This window comes from Papio anubis, chromosome 8, assembly GCF_008728515.1.
Source record: "Papio anubis isolate 15944 chromosome 8, Panubis1.0, whole genome shotgun sequence".
Taxonomy (NCBI): domain Eukaryota; kingdom Metazoa; phylum Chordata; class Mammalia; order Primates; family Cercopithecidae; genus Papio; species Papio anubis.
Window position 1 is genome coordinate 9917629 of NC_044983.1, and position 25015 is coordinate 9942643.

Below are 25015 nucleotides of genomic sequence, written 5' to 3' on the forward strand. Positions count from 1 at the left end.
TAAGGATGGCTAGAAAATGACTCTGCAGCTACAGTCTGAATTTTAAGCAATTATGGTCAAAATGACCGAAAATTCTCATAAGTGAGTGCATTCACTTGAGAAAATAAAGTGATCATTCAAACTCATACTTAAGGAAAATGTATAACTAATAGGACACTTACCAAGATCTAAATGTACAAACTCAGAAGAACAAAAGAAGTGGTTCTAGGCAGGACCAAGAGGAAGGCACTTCCCTTAGTTGTGCTTCTTTCTTTTTTTTTCTTTGAGACAGGGTCTCAACTCTGTCACCCAGACTGGAGTGCAGTGGCGCAGTCTCGGCTCACTGCAACCTCTGCCTCCTGGGTTCAAGTGATCCTTCCACCTCAGCCTCCCAAGTAGCTGGAACTACAGGCGCACGCTACCACGCTCAGCTAATTTTTGTGTTTTTAGTAGAGATGTAAGTTTCACCATGTTGGCTGGACTGGTCTCGAACTCCTGACCTCAAGCAATCTGCTCGCCTCAGCCTTCCAAAGTGCTGAGATTACAGGCATGAGCCACCATGCCCAGCCCTTAGTTATGCTTCTTAAAAACACCTCCAATTTGAGCACGTTAACAATCTCAGCCCCCTCACCATGTGATGCCCTGAGCCACCTCAGGACTCCACAGAGTCCCCACCAGCAACAAGGCCCTCATCAGACGCAGTCCCTCAACTGTGGGCTTCTCAGCCACCATACTGTAAGAAATAAACTCCTTTTCGTGTGTGTGTGTGTGTGTGTGTGTGTGTGTATATACACACACACACATATATATATAAAAATATATTTAAATGCCTCTGATTCCCTATGGGAAAGTAATATAATTAATACCAGAACTAATATCTATCATACCCACTTTAAATAGTAATTTTGCCAATAACTCCAGTTCATTCCATAGTCCAAGTTTTGTTACTTTCAGCTAATTCTTTCTGCTATCATTTTAAACTCCAGAATAAAGAATCCACCTCCAAAGATCATTAAAGTTCAGTCTCAAAACCAGATGAACCAGCCCAGGCAAAGAAATGAGCCCACTGAAAGAACAATGCCCTAACAAAGCTCATTTCCATCCGAAGGTGCTGCCCTGAGTCACTTTTGCACCCTTCTTATCTCTTTGATCCCCACAACAGAAGAGCAATGGGAATGATACTGTTACTCTTATGGCATAAAGAAGGAAGAGGCCCAGAGTTGCGATGGGATAGACCTAAGTTCCAACAGCTAACAAGTCCTGAAGCTGAGACCAGAATCCAGGCTTCTCCATTCCTTCTGTAACTCTGGCTCATTTTAGTGACAATTTCCCAGATTTTATATTAATAAGCATCAAAGCTCACTGGCTTGGCCTAACCTCTGGTGACTTACCAGGGAGCAGTGAAATGTGAGGACTCAGACAAGAACAGACCTAGAACAGACCTAGAAAATCTTTGTTTTTTGCTTTTTGTTTTCTTGAGACGGAGTTTCACTCTTGTTGCCCAGGCTGGAGCGTAACGGCGCGATCTCAGCTCACTGCAACCTTGACCTCCTAGGTTCAAGTGATTCTCCTGCCTCAGCCTCCCAAGTAGCTGGGATTACAGGCATGCACCATCACGCCCAGCTAATTTTGTATTTTTAGTAGAGACGGGGTTTCACCATGTTGGCCAGGGTGGTCTCGAACTCCTGACCTCAGGTGATCCGCCCACCTCCACCTCCCAAAGAGATAGAATTACAGGCGTGAGCCATTGCACCCAGCCTTGACCTAGAAAATCTAATAGTAAGGTGAAAATAACTGTCTTTTTTTTTTTTTTTTTTTTTTTAGCACTTAGAAGCACTTAGAATGTACCAGGCACTCTGTAAAGTGCCTTACATACATTCTACCTCGTTTATCCTTGAAACATCACTGTGAGGGGTATAGTATTAGCTCTATCTTACAGACGAGGGAGCCGAAGGTTAATCAGGTTAATTTACCAAGGTAACAGTGAGTAATCCTGTATGATGGGGAGGTGTGTGTTCAGGTCTAGAACTTATCCCAGCCAAGTGAATCAACAGAGACAGGAACTCTGCAGGCTGCCCTTGGCATGGGCTGATGGTCATGCACTCAATTTGCCCTCTCTGGGCATGGCTGTCCACTGTCCCGCCCTCCTCACCTGCGGCGTCTGAATGACCAGGTTCTCTCTCCATTGACGTCTTCTCTTTGATACAGAAACCCCATCCGGCCTTGGGGAGGCCTAGTATTCTTTTCTTTTGAGGGGAGGTGGGGTTGTGGGGGCTACAGGAGGAGGCCTAGTATTCTGATACTTTTCAAAGGGTGTGCTTCTGAGACATCCCCTCCCTCAATGCAGAAGGATCACCAAGTCAAACGTTGTTTCAATCCTTTACAGTTGGGCACACAATTTAAGAAAAATAATATTTTCATGCAATATTTTTTAAAAGTCAAAGTTAATGCCAAAAAATCCACAAAATTCAAATAAAGACAGGATCCAAAGGTCTACTTGCAGGACTCACCTCACTCCCCTCACCCCAACCTCAGCCCTGTCGGATGCTATCCATATTTCAACACTTGACATTGACATTTTTTTCACCATGAATGTTTTTGCATTAATTTTGCCCTTTTTTTTTGGAGACTGAGTCTCGCTCTCTCGCCCAGGCTGGAGTACGGTGGCGCGATCCCGGCTCACTGCAAGCTCTGCCTCCTCAGTTCAAGCGATTCTTTTACCTCAGTCTCCTGAGTAGCTAGGATTACAGGCTCCTGCCACCACACGCGGCATTTTTAGTAGCGACAGGGTTTCACCATGCTGGCCAGGCTGGTGTCAAACTCCTGACCTCAGGTGATTCGCCCACTTCAGCCTTCCAAAGTGCTGGGATTACAGGCGTGAGCCACTGTGCCTTGCTGCCCTTTGTAAAGATGGCATTCAAACATTATTTATGTTGATGGCTGAGTTTACATCTCACTCACCTCCACCTATCTTGGTCCTGGACTGGGTGCATAAAGAACAGAATGATGGCCGAATGTGATGGCTCACACCTGTAATCCCAGCACTTTGGGAGGCCGAGGTGAGAGGCTTTTTGAGCCCAGGAGTTCAAGACCAGCCTGGGCAACATAGCAAGACCCCATCTCCACTAATAATAATAATAAAAATAATAGTAATTAGCCAGGGGCACGTACCTGTGGTCCCAGCTACTCGGGAGGCTGAGGCGGGAGGATCACCTGAGCTAAGGAGGTTGAGGCTGCAGAGAACTCTGATTGCACCACTGCACTCCAACCTGGACAACAGAGCAAGATTCTGTCTCAAAAAAAGGACAGAATTATGACAGTGGGCTTTGATTTCCAGTGGACCTTTTTCCCGTGTCCTTCCCTGCCTCCTTCACACATCAACTGTTATCTGCTGGCCCCACCAGAAAAGCGACCAGTGACTGCCTGGTGCACACAGTTTACAGCTGGACAACGCCTCACTCCACCAGGCCCTGGGGGAGATGGAGGAAAGGAAAAGTCTTCTCCGTTTTCCACCAGAGCTGTAGGAGGAGTCTGGCTGTCTTTCTTCTTCTTAAGGACACTTTTTAAACCATCAGTTGAGTAATGTGCCAGGAGGGAAATTCCTATCTTGAACCCTCACATCAGTGCTGACATGTAATTCTAATTATTGAACTCCCATCACTGCTTCTCTAATGCAGTGATTGTCAATCTTTAAAAACACAAATCCCTATGCCCAAGCTGCTCTCAGATCGATGAAGCAAACCAGTGCCTCCAGAGGTGACAGCCCAGCGTCTGCGCTGGTCGCAGCTTCCTCGGTGACTCCAGTATGCAGACAAGGTGGAGAACAGTTGCTTTAGAGAAAGACTGGGTTTTGCTTTTCTTCACTCAGGTGTTGTGGCCCTTCCCAGAGGACAATGGCAGGAAAGGCTGTAGAGTCTGAGGGACCTAGGTTCAATTCCTGGCTTTCCCACTTACTGGCTTTGTGGCCTTGGACAAGATAGTTGACTTCTGTTTCCTCAGCTGTGCTGTGGACATAATAACAGAATCTCCTTCTTGGACTTGTTTGAAGAGATCAAGCCAAGGCATCTGGAACATCTGGCATGGTGCCTGGTGGGCGTGTGTGCACCCGTGCACCCCAACACACAGCGTGCGCAATTAGTATTAGCAGTTATGAATTCCCGTCTTCAAACAAAATGATAGGAAGTCCAATTAATAAACAGGTAAAGGTGGAATTGCTCTGTTTGAAGCGGAGGGTAGGGACAGATGCAAGCCCCACTCTACCTTTCTTTCTTTTTAAGAGACAGGGTCTCCCTCTGTTGCCCAGGCTGGAGTGCAGAGGTGCAATCACAGCTCACGGCAGCCTCAAACTCCTGGGCTCAAACCATCCTCCCATCTCAGCCTCCTGAGTAGCTGGGACTACAGATGTGTACCTGTAGTACAGGCATGTAAAAATTAGCCTGACTAATTTTTAAAACATTTTTTATAGAGACAAGGTCTTGCTATGTTGCCCAGGCGGGTCAGGTGACATTTGCTGCTTCCGAACTTCTGCAGCCCGTTTCCCATCTCCTGGTGGCAAGCATCTGCCAGCCAGCTGACTGGCTAGGCCCAGGGACCACTCTGTGGCCACAGGAGTGAGCAGAGCAGGGCTACTTGGCCTACGTGGCTTTCTGGCCGCAGGCTGATGAGTGGAGTAAGCCACCACTAGCTGAGCTCACCACCCACCCGAAAGGCACTGCTATAAACTCCCTGTCCCCAGCTGGATGAATGGCTCTGTTTGGTTTTCAGGTGTGGGATGGTGGCTAGAGGCCGGAACGTGTTTCCTAAGCAGGTGAATATCTAAGTGCCCTGTGCAGGAAGACCCTCGGGGCATGCTGGTGTGGCAAGGAGTGCTCCGTCTGGGAAAGAGCAGCTTGCCCGTTTTCCCTTTTGGGAACAGCTGTGCTTTATTCGTTTCTTGGGCAGTGTTGATTGTTTCTGCCATATGCTAAAACCTAACAGGTCAAAACTCTCAGCCCAGTTCACAGACCTCTGCCAGCCTCTGGCTGATTACGAGGGTGAGGCAGAAGGTGCAGGCTGCAATCAGCGTGAGTGAGATTGGCTCTGCCTGGAGCTCACCTGTGCCACAAAACTGACTGTATTTCCTCTTCCCGGGGGGAGGCCGATGTGGGCCCTGCTTGTGAGAGTGGAGCTTCCACGGCTTCATTTCTTCCCATCAATACAGCATCTTGAATTTCTTTTTTCACAAGGGGATATTCTTTGGACCAAGCTAATAGCTGCATAAACAACTCAACAGTCAAAGTGTTTTTGTTTTTTCCTCCCTGAGCAAGAGCTCATTTCCAGAGTTGTTTGGGGACAAAGTTGATATTTCAAAACTAGCATGTTTAAAGTGTGTCCCTTCATTGTTCTTTAGGGATGCTATTTGAGTAACAGTCATAGTCACTGGGCTCTTTAATTGCAAGTAACAGAAACCAACTTGTGCTGGCCTTAGCCGGAGAGGGGAATTTGTCATAGAAATAAAGGAGCGTCTCATGGAAGCAAGGAGAGGAGTGTGGCCGTGTGCAGCGTGGCCTCAGGAACTGGAGAGGCCTCGGGCCACTCTGCCTTATCTCCTCTAGGCAGCCTCGCATACGTGCTGCTCAGGTCTCTCTCTGCTGATTGGCTCTCACTGCCAGGCTGCAAGGAGAAATGTCACTGTCACTGTCAGTGGGGGGGCGCACTCATCACTGCCTCTCAAGAGATGTGCTCAGAAGAATTAGCATCTTTCAGAACTGATTCTCAGGAAAAAGAACCTCATTGGTCAGATTCCATCGGCAACGCCCATGGTGATGGCTGATGGCCCAGTGGGGGTCCTCTCAGTCAAGGTTTCCAGATCTGTCTGAGGATCACAGTTACCTCTGGGAATTTGTTTTTTTAATTTAATTTTTTTAATTATTTTTTTTCTTTAACACAGGCCCAGCTCCACCCCCTAGAATCTCTGAGTGGAGTCTGGGACTCTGTATTAAAAATTCATCTATAAATATGGCCACACGCAGTGGCTCACGCCTGTAATCTTAACACTTTGCAGGGCTGAGGTGGGCGGATCACTTGAGGTCAGGAATTCGAGACCAGCCTGGCCAACATGGTGAAACCCCATCTCTACTAAAAATACAAAAATATTAGCCGGGTGTGGTGATGCATGCCTGTAATCTGAGCTACTCAGGAGGCTGAGGCAGGAGAATCACTTAAACCCAGGAGGTGGAGGCCACAGTGAGCCGAGATTGCACCACTGCACTGGGTGACAGAGTGAGACTCCATCTCAAAAACAAAACAACAACAAAAAACTCTATAGATTCTGATGATAAATTAGATTTATTTATATTTTAATACAAATAGGGGTCTTGATATGTTACCCAGGCTGATCTCAAATTCCTGGGCTCAACTGATCCTCCTGCCTTGACCTCCCCAGTAGCCGAGATTACAGGCATGAGCCACCATGCCCAGGGTAAATACATTAGATTTGAGAGCCACTGAAACACAGTTTTTGGTATCCATGAATGTTTCTACTAAAGTTTAATGAGAGCCTGCTTGTTAAGCTATCTATTTGTGGAGGCTAGACCTATACGGCTGGAGTGAGCAATTCGTTTCAGTGCAAGTATATGTGAGTGGGATGGGGAAGTCCCTACAGCACTGGCTGCAGAACCAGTCTAGTGGAAATCTGAGAAGCCAGCTCAGGGCTGAATGTAATATTACTACTCTTAAGAGCTTCGTGGTCAGGACTCTAAGACAAGATTTCAGAACAGTTCTCGCCACGTGAAATCTGGCTCAGTGTTAGCCAAGAAGATGCTGCAGGTGTGGCAGGTCAGGGTTAGAGTCAAGGACAGGTTTGGAATCTCTATTTTCACACTGAAGAAAAGGAGAACCCCACTGGGAAAATACCACCTTGGAGAGTCCAGTGGTGTTCAATGTTCCTGTGTTTTTATTTCTTCAACATGCTGAGTCTGCTGCTTGGTAAAAGACTGCTTCTCTTTCTAATATCATTGATTTGTTCTTTAAGGCTTAGCTTATGTTTCCAACTGAAGGAGCCCTCTTTGACCCCCTAGTCCATTAAGCTTTGCTTCTGCTCCTATACTGTCCTCTGTGTACTTTGGCCACATCATGGATTGTAATTATTTCTCCATCATCTTCAGTTGATGATGGGTAGTTGGCAATTTGGTAACTAGATCTACTTGTAGGGGGGCCAGGGTGAACTCCCCTACTGAACTGACACAGTGATGTGCCTGCTGGCCTGGCCCCTGGCTTCCCCCTCTGTTCCTCACATCCTCCTTATTCCCACACCAAAGTCACCTTGCTTCTTTCAACAATCTCAACACCATTCCAGGATCTGGGACCACTTATCCCCTAATCACAGAAAATTGAAGGAGCTCTAGACTTGTTGCCCTGCATCCAGCATGCCGTGCTAACAAGGACATCCTTTCGCACCATGATGAATTTTGAAGATGTTTTATTTGAAGATGTTTTATCTTACTCTATGATTCAGTTATAATTCACTAGGCATGATTCAGATGATATCCCATTTAACTCCTACAACAACCCTATAAAGAGTTTTGTAAGGAAAATTGGGAGCTCATAAAGGTTAAGTAACTTGCTGAGGTCCCACCACCAGCAAGTCTCAGAACTAAGATCTAAACCCAGATCCAATTCCAATCTCTTATAGCCTTAAACACCATGCTACAGGCCTCTTTTGAAACTTACTTTACATTGTGAACTATCTTTCCCTGCTTATGCCTTATTTTCTCAATTAGAATTAAATATTCAGTAAATATTTCTTTGTTGAATATAAACAATACAATTGTGGCCTGTAGTCCCAGCTACTCAGGAGGCTAATTATTCATAATTGAGTCACAAAAGCGTCACAAAAGCTGGGCTTGAAATTGGGTGGTTGGGGGAGGGTGCTGCATACACAGGTTTCTCCCCGATATATCACCTACATATCTGAGCCACACAAAAACACACTCGTCGCTCGTCTTAAAGGTGAGAGTTTCAAGAAGACACACGTCTTCTAAAGAATGTCAGAAATGGTTTGCATCAATTATACATGAAGAAGTAGAAATAACACTTTAAAAACAAATCAGAATTATGTACCCCATTCCACAGTCAAGCATGGTTCCAAGGCTAGAAACCCAAAGAGATGTACTTAGACATAAGAATAGAATCAAACACAAGCTATTCCAATGGCAGCGATGAAGCGCCCACAGCCAGGAAGCGCCGCCACACCTTTCTTCTCCAGAGCCTTGCAGACTGCAGAGCGTGCCCCGGGGAACATACGGCGCTGCGCACGGGAGCATGCAGGGTAACTGACTCAAGCAAGTGCAGGTACAGGTTGAGCATCCCTTCTCTGAAATGCTAGGGACCAGAAATGTTTCAGATTTTGAATTTACTCAGATCTTGGAATATTTGCATTGTATTGATATTTATTCGTTGAGCATCACTAATCTGAAATCATGACAACACTCAAAAAGCTTCAGATTTTGGATCGTTTCTGATTCTTGGACTAGGGATTCTCAACCTGTATTACCTCCTCAAAGCATAAGACTTCCCTCCAGCTTTGTCAGCTAACTTTCATTCTAGATACAAAGACCCATTGCATCCAGGCTTCCTCCACGGGCATAAAGCTCCAGAAGGCCTGCAGTGTGACAAAGGATGCTACCTCCTCATAAGCACCCCCAAAGAACAGGGAACTGGCAGATTCGAGTATAATGGGAAGGTGTTCCCTGACTTGAGTGACACAAGAGTAGGCTGTGTGTTTGCTGGAGGCAGGAGAGGGGGTAGTAGGTGAGGAAATAAACACCTGTTTGTTTCTTAATGTATAAAATTTAAAACACTGGTGACACCTATGAAATCCAGGAAATTGGAACTCAAAAGAGAGGTCAGGGCAATAGATTTTAGGAACCTTTTGCAGAGAAGGGATAGTTGAAAACTTGTGTGCCACAGGGAGAAATTATCACATAGTTAGGACCAAGGACACAGCGTATGAAACATATGCTGGGTGAGGCATTCTGGCTCTGCAGCCCCCAAGTTCCTTCTCTTCTCTTTACAGGGATTTCTCTTGGCCCTGAGAAATTCCTAATGCTTATCTTATTCTACTGTATCTCATTGCTTTCCCCCGGAGGGTTTGGTTTGTTCTTGCTTTTCCAGTTGCTTGAGGTACACTGTTAGGTTGTTCCTTTAAAAATCTCTTGGCCAGGCCGGGCGCGGTGGCTCAAGCCTGTAATCCCAGCACTTTGGGAGGCCGAGACGGGTGGATCACGAGGTCAGGAGATCGAGACCACCCTGGCTAACACGGTGAAACCCCGTCTCTACTAAAAAATACAAAAAACTAGCCGGGCGAGGTGGCGGGCGCCTGTAGTCCCAGCTACTCGGGAGGCTGAGACAGGAGAATGGCGGGAACCCGGGAGGCGGAGCTTGCAGTGAGCTGAGATCCGGCCACAGCACTCCAGCCTGGGCAACAGAGCGAGACTCCGTCTCAAAAAAAATCTCTTGGCCAGGCACAGTGGCTCATGCCTGTAATTCTAGCACTTTGGGAAGCCAAGGCAGGAGGATCACCCAAGGTCAGGAGTTCAAGACTAGCCTGGTCAACATGGTGAAACCATGTCTCTACTAAAAATACAAAATTAGCTGGGCGTGGTAGTGCATGCCTGTAGTCCCAGCAACTCGAGAGGCTGAGGCAAGAGAATCTCCTGAACCCAGCAGGCGGAGGTCGCAGTGAGCTGAGATCACACCACTGCACTCCAGCCTGGGCAACAACAGTGAAACTTGAAAGAGAAGAGAAGAGAGAAGACAGAAAAGAGAAAGAGAGAGCGAGAGCGAGAGAGAGAAAGAGAAGGAAATCTCTCTAGTTTTTTAATGTAGCCATGTATTGCTATAAACTTGCCCTCAGTACTGTTTTTGCTATGTCTCATAGGTTTTGGTACATTGTGTTTCTACTTCATTTGTTTCAAGGAAGTTTTAAATCTCATTCTTAATTTCTTCTTTCACCCACTGACCATTCAGGAGCATGTTGTTTAATTTGCATGTGTTTCTTTAGTTTCGAATGTTCCTTGTTATTGATGTTGTTTAATTCCCTTGTGGTCAGATATGATGCTTTATATTATTCCGAGTTTTAGAAAGTTCTTGAGACTTGTTTTGTGTCCTAACCTATGGTCAACCCTGGAGAATGTTCCATGGGCTGATGAAAAGAATGTGTATGCTGCAACACACCTAATTTTTAAAAGCTCCCCCTCCCACTCTCCTATCAAATCATGAAGTGGGAGAATACAAGGAAGTCATCTGTAGTAAGGAACGTAGGATTTAACACAATTTTTACAACTTCAGGTTTCTTTATATTTTACCTGTTTCTCCTGAATTTCCAGAATCATCACTAATACGTTGTTGCTTGGAATTCCCACATTTTTCTCACCAGACACACAGAATGAACAAAAGTCATGCTCATTGTTCCCCCACTGTACTCTTCATGCATTTCAGGCAGGCTAGCAGAAGTGCAGAGTAATCGCTGAAACACTCAGCGGAGCAAGTGACTGGGGGCTCAGCTGTCTGCACTGAGAACTGTCTCATTACACTATACCTTGTATGCATGCAATTTCAGCAGGGCCCAGGACTGAGTAAGCACTAGACTGAGGAGGGAATAATGCTAACCCAGGTGTTACTGACATTATCAAAGGGCACTCAAAACGCTCGGTGCTGGCAGGCTGACGGAGAGGCTTTTCGACATGAATGAGGCAGGGGCAGGTTTGTGCTCCACTCTTTCTACAAAAGACTCAGCTTGTTTTCTCAGAGCTAAGGAAGCCCTAAACAAGAATCGTATCAAATGTGGACTCACACACACACACACACGCACACACACACACACTCTCTATTACTGATGAAAACATTTTACGAACATACAAAAATAACAGAAATTTTCAACACTTCGAACCAGAGGTCTTCATGTGGGATATGTCTCACCCTAGGGCCACCTCGAAACTTTCTAAAGGGTGCCTCAGCAAGGGGAATTTTACAGGATGACCTAATTAATGCGGAATTTAAGGTAATTCTGAGCTTTCATACAGCCCTCTAACAAAAGCAAACCCGTGGCATCCACGCTTTCTTCCGTTCTACAAAACAAAGACACCACTCACCTTCCCAGCCCACTTGGCACTGCTGCCCCAAGGCGGTAGCGAACACAGAGAACAGAGCAGAAGCCTCCCACCCGGAAAGGTTCCTCAAGTCAGCTTAAGGCTTTAAGGGCTTTGTGACTTTCCCTGTTCTAAACTTCTGTAAAGGGGGATTTAGAAATGGGGATGTTCGGAGACTTGTTAGGATATTCAAAATGTGAATATGTGGTAAAGTGACAGTAATGATTTTTATTGAACAAACTGGCCACTTCCCTCTCCAAGACTCCTGCCAAGAAATAAATCACTCTTGGTGGAGGTCCCACCAGCAAACAGCGGCAAGTATCAGTAAGAAATACTGAATGCTACAGACAGCTTTTCTTCTAAGTCACTTTTTCAACTATTTAAAAACTCATCCACAGCACAATCATTGTTGGACAGTCAAAACAAAAAGAGTTTAGTGATGCTGAGTATTTCAGTTGTACTTGGAATAATTTTCAGGACTATCAGAATTTTCATGATGCACTGAATAAAACCTATAGACAAAACTGATCACAAAAAAGAAAAAACTGACCACAATCATATTGTGAAATATTTACTCCAAATAGAGTCAAATATCAATTTACTTTATCTTATGAAATGGGAAATATTTACCTCTTAACAGAAAATAAATTAGGTTCTAGATAGCTACCAGTTAGTTTTTAGCAGGATAGCATTCTATAGGAAAAGCATAATCCTAGTAAAAGTTAATGTTATTTTTTGATTCCTAATTCTAACAAAAGCCAAACATCTTAGTTCAATATACGTACACACCTTTATTGAAAGAGTATCTTGCCTTTTATCAACCTAACTTGCTTCCTAAATAACTTGTTTTTGCCACAGATGACTGTGACTTGTTATAAGTTAAATAAGGGAAATTTTAAGTCTTGACACCTTCACTAAGCATTTACAAAAGGTGTTCTGTGATGGTTTTTAATGATTTTTATAAGTTCAAAATACACTAACATGAATTTTCAAGTCAGACTTTTTTTCTGACAAAGTCAGTAGTTTGATTTGATTCATGAAATGAATATTTTGCTTGATTTCATTATATGATGGACATGTACCACAAATTGAATGACTAAATCTGTAGTTCCAAGGTTTTGATGAAACACATAATAAAAATATATTTAAAGCACTAACGGTACCAAGAGTATTATAGCCAAAATGCACAGGTTGGATTTTCCCAACCCTTTAAGAATATACTGAAATAAATAAAGGTTTTCCAGGTTAAAGAGTAACAGATATAATTAATAATCATTTGATAGTCTTGGTAAAGCCCTTTGGGTTTACATCCCTAAATATGAGAATGAGTAAATTCTAAGTAAACACCTCTAAAAGTTAGGCAACTTTCAAAATTCTGTTTTCAACAAAAATAAGCAAGAAACTAGTCATGCTGTCAGCTGCAGAATGATTTATCATCACAGATGATAGATGACAATGTGATTTTTTGTCACAGAAATTAAAGAACTGAGTAAAAGGCTTTTAGGTAAAGCTATAGAATTGATGCTGGACCCTCTTTCATTCTAGCAATGTCATTTTAATTCAGCTATATAAACTAATTGTAAAAACATGTCATTAAAGAATTTCCAAAAATTTTAATATATTTATATCTTGATCCATTAGGCAAATGACTAAATATAGAATTTAACACATCCTTACGGTCACAATAAATAAATAGATCTCCATGCAACGTAGCCTCCACCTCCTGGGCTCAAGCAATTCTCCCACCTCAGCCCACCAAGTAGCTGGGACTACAGGCTTATGCCACCATGCCTGGCTTAAGTTTTTGAATTTTTTGTAGAAAGAGGGTTTTGACATGTTGCCCAAGCTGGTCTCGAACTTCTGAGCTCAAGCAATCCACCCACCTCAGCCTCCCAAAGTGCTAGGATTACAGGCATGTGCCACTGCGCTCAGTCACATATAATTTTAAATGTATATACATTTGTTGCAAAGATGTATGACAGTATGATCAATGACTTTCAGGCATAAAAATATAGAGTAAAACCTGATGACGACAAGCTACAAGATGAAAACCAGATGTAGTGGAATTGGTCCCTGTACTCCAGCCCAGAGCCTCTGCTCAAACACAGGAGCTGAAAGCTGTAAGCTTCTCTGAGATGGCAGGTGGTGGTGGTGGCTAGAAAGTGACTGCCTTGTCATCAACGGGGACTTTCTAAGTTTAGTGACTGGTCAGTTAATGATGGTGAAACAGTAAGCTTCACCAAAACTTTATTTCTGCATCTTTGTGCGACAGTACAAACTAAAATATATTTTTTCATTATTCTTGCAATAATATGACCCCACATTTTCACAACTCAATTTTTTGGGGTCCTACCTAGATATTGTGGTGGAGTTTTGCTGTACAGTACTCCCTTATCCACAGGGAATACTTTCCAAGAACCCCAGGATGCCAGAAACCTTGGATAACACCAAACCTGATGTTTTTTCCTATACTTATCTATGATCAGGTTTAATGTATAAATTAGGAAAAGAGATTAATATCAATAACTAGTAAAATAGAACAGTTATAACAATACACTGCAATAAAAGTCATGTGAATGTGCTCTCTCTCAAAATATCTTGTTACTGCACCTTGGATAACTGAAACCATGGAAAGCGGAACCACGGATAAGAGGGGACTACGTAGTACATTAGAATAAAATCTTGTGGGAGAACTGCAACAAAAATACAAGTTCCAGGAGAAAGAGGAATTTTAAAAACCTTTATGTATTTTCTATGTAGATAATGGTACTAAATTTCTATGGTATGTAGACTCCACTGATTATATAATGAAGCCTGTTTTGTTTTAAAATGTCAATATTTATACTATGCTGGTATTGTATCTTTTGCCAATATTTAACTTAGGAACACCTTTAAATGTGCAAATAGAGAGTTTCCTTTTAAAACAATATTTTTTAAGTATTAGGGAGTACTTGTGCAAAAAAGTTTGAAAAATCAGTGCTCAACACAGAACAAAGGCAAGCAATAACCTTTTTCAAGGCCAAAGATACTTGGAGCAGATTTTTTTTTTTTTTTAATCAGCAATGTACAGACTGAACTACCAGGAAGGACAGCTTAACATTTGTTTGCTTTTCCTGGCACCTAGAGGGAAAGTCAAGCATAGACAGGGATTACACATTTCTACTGGAGATAGAGCCTGTAAAAATTTATTTATGGTGCACAGTAACAGAAAAGGGGATAGCTCATATCGGTAACTCTGCCAAAGCAGCAACTCATTCATCACAGCAGTCAAGACTTATGCTACCTTTTGCAATTTCAGGAATAGGTACTAACCTTGGAGGATACATTTTACCATCACTAATTATTTTTAACTAAGCACCCATTGTGTCTTAGGTTCTTGAGATACAAGAAAGAAAATGTGCCTGAATAATTTACACTCCTGTTGGGGAAACAGAAAAAACCCCAACAACATAGTACAAATGAATCTCTGCAGCACAAATGAAGGGCCCAATGAATACAACAAAAGTGCAGTGAACGAATAGAGGGAGTTGTTGAAAAAGGTCCGGGTCGTCTGGGAAGGAGAAGGCTGAAATCAGAGCAGGTCTTTAACAAAACAGAATCAAGAGGTAAGACTGATGGGCTAACTTCCTGGGGACAGAAGTAGGATGGTGCACATGCAATTCAATTATGATGGTGAGGCGAATAACTATTACCCCAGAGCAGATGGCTACTATAAAAGTTGGTAGATGGAAATCGGACTGTGAAGGGTCTTATATGCCAACAGAGAGCTGAGTTTCATCCCATCAGAAATGGGAAGGTTTCTGAGATCAGTGTGCAAAGCAACATTTTAGGAAGGTTTTTTAATGACAGTGGTATATAGGAAGAGACAGCAAGAGAGACGTCAGTTAAATTTTAGCAATAGTCTGTGCAGCAATGATGAACACAGGGGTGAGGATAAAGTGACTGGAAAATAAAGGACATTGTGCTAAAAGGGGGAAGGAGGGACCATGAGTTTCATGGTTTCAATCCTATGTGACTGTGATAATCATGGTCCCACAGACAAAAATAAATCCAAAGGGAAAACAGGTCTATGTTCAAAGGTGCAGAGATGGCAAGCAAGAATGGACACTTGAAAGGGAAGGCTCAACCTCTCCCTTCCATCAATCTGCCATTACCAATGATGGTGTGCCACACTAAACTAGCAAGCAGAAAATCATAAGCTTTCTCCTCTTCTGTTCTTTTACTCAATTAAATAGAAAAAAAAAGGACTTGTATTCTAAACTTGTTCTTGATCATACTATATACAGGCATACCTCAGAGATACTGCAGGTTCAGTTCCAGACCACTGCAATAAAGGGAGTATCACAATAAAGCAACTCACACAAATGTTTTGGCTCCCCAATACATATAAAAGTTACATTTAAACAATAGTCTATGAAGTGTGCAAAAGCATTATGTCTAAAAAATACATATACACCTGCAAGATTAAATTTCTAGAAAAAGCTAACAATCATGAGTGTTCAGAAAGTCATAATCTTTTTGCTGGTGTAGGATCTTGCCTCAATGTTGAGGGCAACTGAGTGATCAGGGTGGTAGGTGATGAAGATGGGATTGGCTGTAGCAGTTTCTCAAAATGAGACGATGAAGTTTGCTCCATCAACTGATCTTTGTGCTTTCACAAAAGGTTTCTCTTTATCATGCTATTTGATAGCATTCTATCCACAGTAGAACTTCTTTCAAAATTAGAGTCAATCCTCTCAAACACTGCCACTGGTTTATCAATTAAGCTTATGTAATATTCTAAATCCTTTGCTGTCATTTCAAGAATGTTCACAGCATCTTCACCAGGAATAGATTCCATGTCAATAAATCACTTTCTTTGCCTATCTATAAGAAGTAATTCCTCAAGTTTTATCATGAGGTGGCAGCAATTCAGTCACATCTTCACTTCTAGTTCTCTTGGTATTTCCACCACATCAGCAGTGACTTCTTCCACTGAAGTCTTGGGCCCCTAAAAGTCATCCACGAGGACTAAAATCAGCTTCTTGCAAATTCCTGTTAAGGTTGCTATCTTTACCTCCTCTCACAAATCACAAATGCTTGTAATGGCATTCAGAATGGTGAATCCTTTCCAGAAGGTTTTCAACTGACTTTGCCTAGATCCATCAGAAGAATCACTACCTATGCTAACTACAGCCTTATGAAACGTATTTATTAAATAATAAGACTTGAAAGCCAGAACTACTACTTGATCCATGGCTTGCGGAATGGGATATTGTTTGTAGGCATTAAAACCAACATTAATCTCCTTATACAACTCCATCAGAGCTCTTGGATGACCAGATGCATTGTCAATGATCAGTCATCTTTTGAAAAATTTTTTTTTCCTGAGCACTAAGTCTCAACAGCAGGCTTCAAATATTAAGTAAACAATGTTGTAAACAGATGTGCTGTCACTCAGGCTTTGCCGTTCCCTTTATAGAGCACAGGCAGAGTAGATTTAGCATAAGGGCCCTAGGATTTTCAGAATGGTTAATGAACACTGGCTTCAACTTAAAGTCCCCAGCTACATTAGCTCCTAACAAGAATCAGCCTGTCCTCTGAAGCTTTGAAGCCAAGCACTGACTTCTTTCCAGCTATCAAAGTCCTAGATGTTATCTTCTTCTAATAGGCTATTTCATCTACATTGAAAACCTGTTGTCTGGTGTGGCCACCTTCATCAATTATCTTAGCCAGATCTTCCAGATAACTTGCTATAACTTCTACATCAGCACTTGCTGCTTTACCTTGCACTTTTATTTTATGGAGACAGCTTCTTTCCTTAAATTTCATGAGCCAATCTCTGCTGGCTTCCAGTTTTTCTTCTGCAGCTTCCTCACCTCCCTCAACCCTCACAGAATATGAGTTACAGTCTTGCTCTAGATTAGGCTTTGGCTTAAGGAAATGTTGCGGTTTGATGTTTTATCCAAACCACTAAAACTTTCTCCATATCAGCAGTAAGGCTGTTTTGCTTTCTTATCACTTGTGTGCTCACTGGAGCAGCACTTTTAATTTCCTTCAATAACTTTTCCTTTGGATTTACAACTTGGCCAATTTGGATCAAGAGGCATAGTTTTCAGCCCGTCTTAGCTTTTGACATGCCTTCCTCTCTAAGCTTAATCATTTCTAGTTTTTGATTTAAAGTGGAAGACATGTGACTCTTCCTTTCACTTGAACACTTACAGGCCACTGTAGGCTTATTAACTGGCCTAATTTCAATATTATGTCTCAGGGAATAGGTAGGTCTGGAGAGGGAGCGATGGGGAAAACACAGACATTTATCAATTAAGTTTGTTGTCTTATATGGGTGTGGTTTGTGGTGCCCCAAAACAACCATGATAGTAACATCAAAGGTCACTAATTACAAGTCACCCTAAGAGAGATAATAATAATCAAAAAGTTTGAAATATAGGGAGAATTACCAGAATGTAAGACACATGAAGTGAGCAATGCTGTTGGGAAAATGACACCAACAGACTTTTTCCACACAGGATTCACACAAACCTTCAGTATGTTAAAAAAAAGAAAGAAAAGAAAATAGTATCTGTAAAGTACAATAAAGAGAAGTGCAATAAAAAGAAGCATGCCTTCTGGCTCCACAATGATTGAGCAGTATTCATCCTAAAACAAATCTAATGAAACTTAACTTGAGAACATTCATTTGCAAGTAGAAAAGCAGATCTGGTTTAAAGCCTCAGGCATCAGCCCCTTACCCAAGTCTTGGTAAGGAATCCAGAAAAACAATTACTTCCACCTCTTAATCCATCCGTCAGGCTTAAGCCCTTTAGCCTGTGTCATTATAAACTCAAGACACTAACGTTTCTCATCTCAAGAACACTGGGGAAATTTTAAAGCAAAAATCCTTCTCCTTCTCCACTTATCCCCATCTCCAAAAAACCTCAGAGCTGGTTACATTAGAAGTTAAAAATACTTTATATTGCTTCAAAGAATGAACATCAAATTATCTGATTTGCAGCATTTAGTAAAACCGCATTGAAAATGTCTAGTTTAAACTGTAGCAGAAAGATGTTTATTCTACCTAGGACAACCTATCTGTTCCTGGAATATCAGGTTAAGCCAAAGTCTATGAGGGGAGGCAGCATACATAGCACAGGGGTAAAGAGCAGTGGCTCAAGTCAGACTGCCAGAGTCTACAGCTCCCACAACTTAAACTTTGGCAAGTTAACTACTCTGGACCTAATTTTCCCATCTGTACACTGGAGAGAAGGCCTCTCTCCCTCACCAGATTCTTATTAAACAATGGGGTAAAGTACTTAACAGTGTCAATAAATGTTTGGTGCAAGTATCATTATTGCACCTTAACATTCAGCTCTAGGCTCTCATGTTATCAGTCCCATTTCTTGTTTGTTGATGCAACTTACATATTACATTCGATAAGAGAGGTAAGGGTAGGCAAACTTTCTCTGTAAAGGGCCAGACGGTATTTTTGGCCTTGCTGGCCAGATGGTACCACTGATGCAGCTATTCAACTCTGCCATTGTAGCACAAAAGTGGTCAGAGATGACATGAAAACAAATGAGAATGGTAGTTCTTTCCAAAACTTTATTCAGAGAAACTAAAATTTCGTGTAATTTTCATATTATACAAAATATTATTTTGAGCCATTAACAAATATAAAAACCATAGTTTGTAGGCCATACAAAAACAGGCAGCAGGCCAGATTTGGCCCAGGGGTGGCAGTTTGCTGACCCCTGCTCTAGATTAACAAATTTATTGGCTTTGGAAGCTCTGTGGGGCAGGGAGGCTTGAAATACAGGTTGGTGGTGCAGAAGAAAGAGGAAATTGCTAAGTATAACAGAAAAAAGATGTAAGGCTGTCCTTTATCAACGCTGGATTCAACTATGTGCAAAACATTTTATCATATGTCGCTGGAATCAAAGATGCAGAAGTCACAGTCTCTGGTCTCAAGGAACTTATACTTCTCCATGGTAGCTTAGAAATGGAAAGTCTTCCTTCAGAGTACAATACATCCTTCCCAGACTTTTACAATGCACCTGTGTGTGCTCATCTGTGAGGCAGGTAGTTTCTCTGGCACCTCTACCTACAGCTGAGGCCAAACACGCATTATTATCTTGACCACCTGCGCTTCTTCCCCTCCCCCATAATCCTACTACCAGTTTTTCTCCTGGTCTCCAAATTATTGTTTTGTATTATCATTTTGGGGATAATACTTGGGGTGATATACTAAAAGTCAACTGGTCCCATCTTTTAAAAAATTACCATTTTAATTAGTCTTCAGAGATACCCTCTCTCTTTTAATAGGTAACATGCTTGTGACTCCTGTGTTTTTTTGTTTCAATCCAGGCAGAAACTTCTCCCTAGGAGGCAGGATAAACAGCTCTGTCTCAAGGCAACAAAGACACGTCACAAAAACATTTTTTTCAGAGCAAATGTTAAATACTTGATCCAAAAGAACACAAATAAAGACGAAATATAATGCTCTATTATATTTTTCAGTTGGTTATAAAGATCGTGGATTCGAAAAAAATCAGCAGAAATCCACTATGTCAATGTCAGAGCAAATGAAGCATAGAATAAAAATTAACATAGCTAATAATTAATAAATTGTAAATACTATTAATAAGTAACAATAATAGAGTATACTAATATTGTTTTCGTGGGGATACCAGAAACACATCCACCTCTTACGTGTTTCCTTGTACAAAATTGTACTATTTGTCTTTGAAAGACAACACAATAAAAGTCAGAGTAAAAAGCAGTACTCTCAATGTTTAGCATAATCTCATCAGCAAAATCCCAAATCAAATTGCAGGGGAGGACAGAGACTCAACAGAGGAATTAAAATGGGTTAAGACAGTAAAATCTATGGCTGAGCGCAGAGGCTCACATCCGTAGGAGGACAAAGTGGGCAAATCACTTGAGGTCAGGAGTTCGAGACCAGCCTGACCAACGTGGTGAAACCCCCCATCTCTACTAAAAAAACAAAAATTAAGCAGGTGTGGTAGCGCGCGCCTGTAACCCCAGCTACTCAGGAGGCTGAGGCAAGAGGATCTCACCTGAGCCCAGGAGGCGGAGGTTGCAGTGAGCCAAGATCACACCACTGCACGCCAGCCTGGCAGACGAGCAAAAACTATCTCGAACAACAACCAAAGATAGGGTAGTGAGAGCTTATAATGTTGAAGGTCTTAAAAAGAAATACAACATAAGCTTGTTGGTACTTGGCAAAACGGAAAATAGGCAAAGAAATTAGCAGATAGAGCTAAAACAAAACCGGAAATGTAGTATTTCCTTGTCATCATCAGATTTTCCAATTGCAGTTTCAGCTATTCCTGTGCGACTCTGGAAGTGCTGAGAGATTAGAGTTCTGCTAGAGCATGGATTTGAATTCCACAGTAGGATGGCTAAAGAGTGTCTAGATCTCCTGCCATCTGTGATTTGCTATTTTCTACTCCTTTGCCCTGGCACAGTAAGGATTTGTAGGAAATTCTTTACGACATTCATTAATACTTTACAGTTTATCATACAGTGCTATCTGGGATTCACAAACATCTCAGCATATATCTGTCTTATCCTAAGAATTAACTGTATAAACTTAAAGCACTTAGATTTCCTTATTTTACTATAATCTGTAACAGTTTATCTAGGAACACCACACACTCATGCCTTCTGTTATTTACACATTATTCTTTATGACACTGATTATATGACTACTGCTCAAAAGCAGAAATTTATTGGCTTAAGAAATCTACCGCCCTGGGTCAGGCGCGGTGGCTCACGCCTGTAATCCCAGCACTTTGGGAGGCCAAGGTGGGTGGATCACGAGGTCAGGGGTTCGAGACCAGCCTGACTAACATGGTGAAACCCCATCTCTACTAAAAATACAAAAATTAGCTGGGCGTGGTGGCGGGAGCCTGTTAATCCCAGCTACTCAGAAGGCTGAGGCAGGAGAATTGCTTGAACCCGGGAGGCGGAGGTTGCAGTGAGCCGAGATCGCGCCACTGCATTCCAGCCTGGGCAAAAGAATGAGACTACATCTTAAAAAAAAAAAAAAAGAAAAAGAAATCTACCGCCCTATGTAGGTAATTCCCACACCAAGCAAAACGTCTGCTTTCCTGCTTTTCACCCTATATATCAGGTTTGGAAACCTTTGAGGAAATTCATTTGATTATAAAATATAAATCTTCAGAATAAAGTAGCATCACAATTTTTATTAAAAGGTAAAAGGCAGGAAGCAAGCAATGTCAATGAAATCAAGAAAAATTGTCCCCTGAAATCAAGAAAAATTCAATTCTGAAAATACATGGGTTTAGCCTCTAGATAAGAGTTCTACCCTATCAAGTCGAAATGCACATTTTTGTTTTTAGATTTAGTTAAGAATAACTCAACAGTTAGCAGCCACTTACTATGTAAAATCAGAAAAAAGTATTTTATTGACTAACTTCACTGGTGGCCAATGAAGTTTTTTAATAACAAAAACATAATATGTGGTAGAAAGTATTGACTTTATTAACCTCACTTATGATATTGAATACAAAGTAAAATTAGGTGGTGACCCTTAATTTTCAGTCTATTTCAAAGCATGGTCCCTCAGATTGAAGAATTAAGGCATATATATGTCAAAAAAGGAAGGAGAATCAAACAACCAAATCCAAAAAGACGCCAGTGATTTATGTATTATGAAGTTTGAGCTACAGCCCTTATGATAGTCCTTTCAGTATTTTCTTCCAAGTTCTCATTAATTCCTTCAGTAACTGAATTTTTAACCAGATCCTATAATCGATCACAATTCTTCCAATTATGAGTTGAAAAGAAACACAGGCAAATATGTATACCAAGTACCTTATGCAATTCATCACATACATGGTGAACTTCATATATAAACTCTGAAAAATCAAAAGGACTATGATATTCTTGAAATCCAAAGGCTAGATAAGACCTACTTTCCAATCACTTCTGCATTTTAAGATATGGTTTCATCTAGTGATGTTAATAAAGAAATACATTACATATTTTAACACCAGTATGATATGACATTCAAGAGAACAGCCAATGAGATTTTGCATTTTAAAACCAAAGAAAATATAGTGAACACCTTAAATTATAAAAGTCAGTTCTAAGCAGGAACTGTTACTGTGTAACGAATACTGCTCTTATCAAAAGTGCTGGTGACAAAGAATTCAGTACGCCTTCCTGCAAAATCTGTTCACATACATCTATCTATCTCTATCACCTGTAATAAGATCTTAAATGTTTTAAGGTGCTTAAAGTTTGCACTATAGGACTAATTCAATGAGATTCATCTGCTACCTCTTCATAGCAACTTCAATTGGAATGATCCACACACAAAACTGCTGTTACTTTCTAAAATGTGGCATTTGTGGCGGTGGAGTGCCCTCTATTGGTAAGGAAGAGGACACACTCATTAGCTGTCCTGCATGTATTTTCTCGTTGATTCGGAGTTCACACCCATCCTGAAGCATTCGAACTGCTATTCGGGCGATATTCTTAGAGTCATCAAGACCACAGTGAGGCCGCCCATCATAATCCATTCCTAATTTTTCAAGCATTATTGTCAGTTTGGTTTGGCTTCTAGGAACCTGAAAAATAAACAGCTTAGTAAATAATTCTTTGGTGTTCTAAACTGTAATATAAGCCACAGTTAAGCTGAAAAATCGGAACTGAAAATTAGCACAAATAGCTAAATAAAGCTAGGCAAAGGGCAATACCCCCAGTCAAATAAGGCAAATAAAAAACTCAGGCCTGGCAATGTGGCTCAAAGCCTGTAATCTCAGCACTTTGGGAGGCCAAGGCGGGCAGATCACTTGAGGTCAGGAGTTTGAGACCAGCCTGGCCAACATGGTGAAACCCCATCTCTTCTAAAAATACAAAAAAATTAGCTGGGTGAGGTGGTGCACATCTGTAATCCCAGCTACTCTGGAGGCTGAGGCAGGAGAACTGCCTGAACCTGGGAGGCAGAGGCTGCAGTGAGCTCAGATCAAGCCATTGCACTCCAGCCTGAACAACAGAGCGAGACTCCATCGGGGAAAAGAAAAGAAAAAAAAAAAAAACCTCAAATTTTCAGAGTTCTAAAATATGATCTTAGAGTTTTAGCTGAAAATACAGACCGAATCCTCAAACATCTGAAACCTCTGCAGTTTTAAAATTTAAAAATAATTTATTAAAGGGAATGTATTGTTCAGGACATGTAAGTTGAATCTACCTTTCTAAACCAAATTAGTTATTTTACATGGTATTTTTCTATCATGTTTTACTTTACTTGACTGATTTCTTAGATAAAAAGACTAGCCTTTTGGGATGGCTAAAGATAATGAAGATTAAGAATGAAAGATGATGTCGTGTGATGTTTTTCAAGTTATTTAAAACCTGTTCCTTGATAAACTAAAAAAAAAACAAAACAAAACAAAAAACTCACACTCCCCAAATTCCAATATGCACCTCCACTTTTAAGAATTATTGGCTGGGTGTGGTAGCTCAAGCCTGTATTCCCAGCACTTTGGGAGGCCAAGGAAGGTGGATCACCTGAGGTCAGGAGTTCGAGACCAGCCTGGTCAACACGGTGAAACCCCATCTCTACTAAGAATATAAAAATTATCTGGGTATGGTGGTGTGCACCTGTAATCCCAGCTACTCAAGAGGCTGAGGCAGAAGAATCCCTTGAACCCGGGAGGCAGAGGTTACAGTGAGCTGAGATCACTCCACTGCACTCCAGCCTGGGCATCAGAGTGAGGTTCCATCTCAAAAAACAAAAACAAACAAAAAAATTGTTATATTTTCTTCATATTTCTATCAAGATTTGTTAGGTTTTACATTCCATAGTTTGCACAGCTATTTTGCCTATGCATCATGGATCTCAGCTTCTTCATCCATAAAATGGGACTAACGGTTCTACTATTTACTCATAGGGTTACTGGGATAATCACAAAGCAAATCATGTAAAATATCCATAATTATCTTAAGCTGTTATACTGCAATATATCTTGTACCTTCCACTAATTATCACTTGGAAAATGCACTTCTAAAAATAACTTTTCCAAAATACTGGATAACTTAGATGGAAGGGACAAATTACTGGAAATACACAACTTACCAATAATTGAATTACAAAGAAACAGAAAATCTGAATAGACCTATACCTAGGAAGGAGACTGAATCAGTAACTGAAAACCTCTAACAAAGAAAAGCTCTGAACCAGATTACTTCACTGCTGAATTCTAGCAAATATTTAAAGAATTAGAACAAAGCCTCCTCAAACTACCACAAAAAAACTGAAGAAGAAATACTTCCCAACTCATTCCATTAAGGTCAGCATCACGTTGATACAAAAGCCTGACAAAGACCTCATGAGGAAAGAAAATTATAGATCAGTATCCCCTATGAATATCATGACGCAATAATCCTTGACAAAATATAAGCAAACCTAAATCAGCAACATATTAAAATAATTATGTGCCATGACCAAGCCGGATTTTATCCTGAAATGCAAGGATGGCTCAACATTTAAAAAACAATGTTAACACAACCATTAACAGAAGGAAGGAGTATAGTAATTGAAAGAGAGTGGTGTTAGCATTAAGATAGACATATAAACTAATAAAACAGAATAGAGTCTAGAAATAAACCTTCACAAATACACTGAATCAATGGGGAAAACAACGGCCTTTTCAACAAATAGTGTTGGGAAAACTGAATATCTACGTGCAAAAGAATGAAGTTGGACCCTTATCTTACACCATATACCAAAATTAACTAAAATTGATGGAAGACCTAAATGTAAGACATACAATTATAAAACTCTTAGAAGAAAACCTATGGAAAAGGCTTTATGACAATGGATTGGATAATGATTTCCTGGATGTCACCAAAACACAGGCAACAAAAGAAAAAAT

The 25015-nt window shown here is 41.3% G+C and overlaps 1 protein-coding gene across 10 annotated transcripts in view; it reads right to left on the bottom strand.

The window, feature by feature from the left end:
- Window positions 1–25015, bottom strand: part of ERI1 (exoribonuclease 1) — a 115072-nt gene that overhangs the window by 64096 nt on the left and 25961 nt on the right. For 3 of the 10 annotated variants that reach the window (XM_009212532.4, XM_031669353.1, XM_031669354.1), the window contains 2 exons: window positions 22416–22705; window positions 18676–19465 (listed from right to left, as the gene is read on the bottom strand). The exons of 5 other annotated variants lie outside the window; for them this stretch is intronic. In XM_009212532.4, coding sequence (XP_009210796.1) covers window positions 22463–22705 — 243 coding nt within the window. In that variant the 3' untranslated portion in view covers window positions 18676–19465; window positions 22416–22462. Of the gene's footprint in view, window positions 1–18675; window positions 19466–22415; window positions 22706–25015 lie in introns of those variants that run through there. 2 more of the 10 variants (XM_009212536.4, XM_009212535.4) reach the window with 2 other exon arrangements.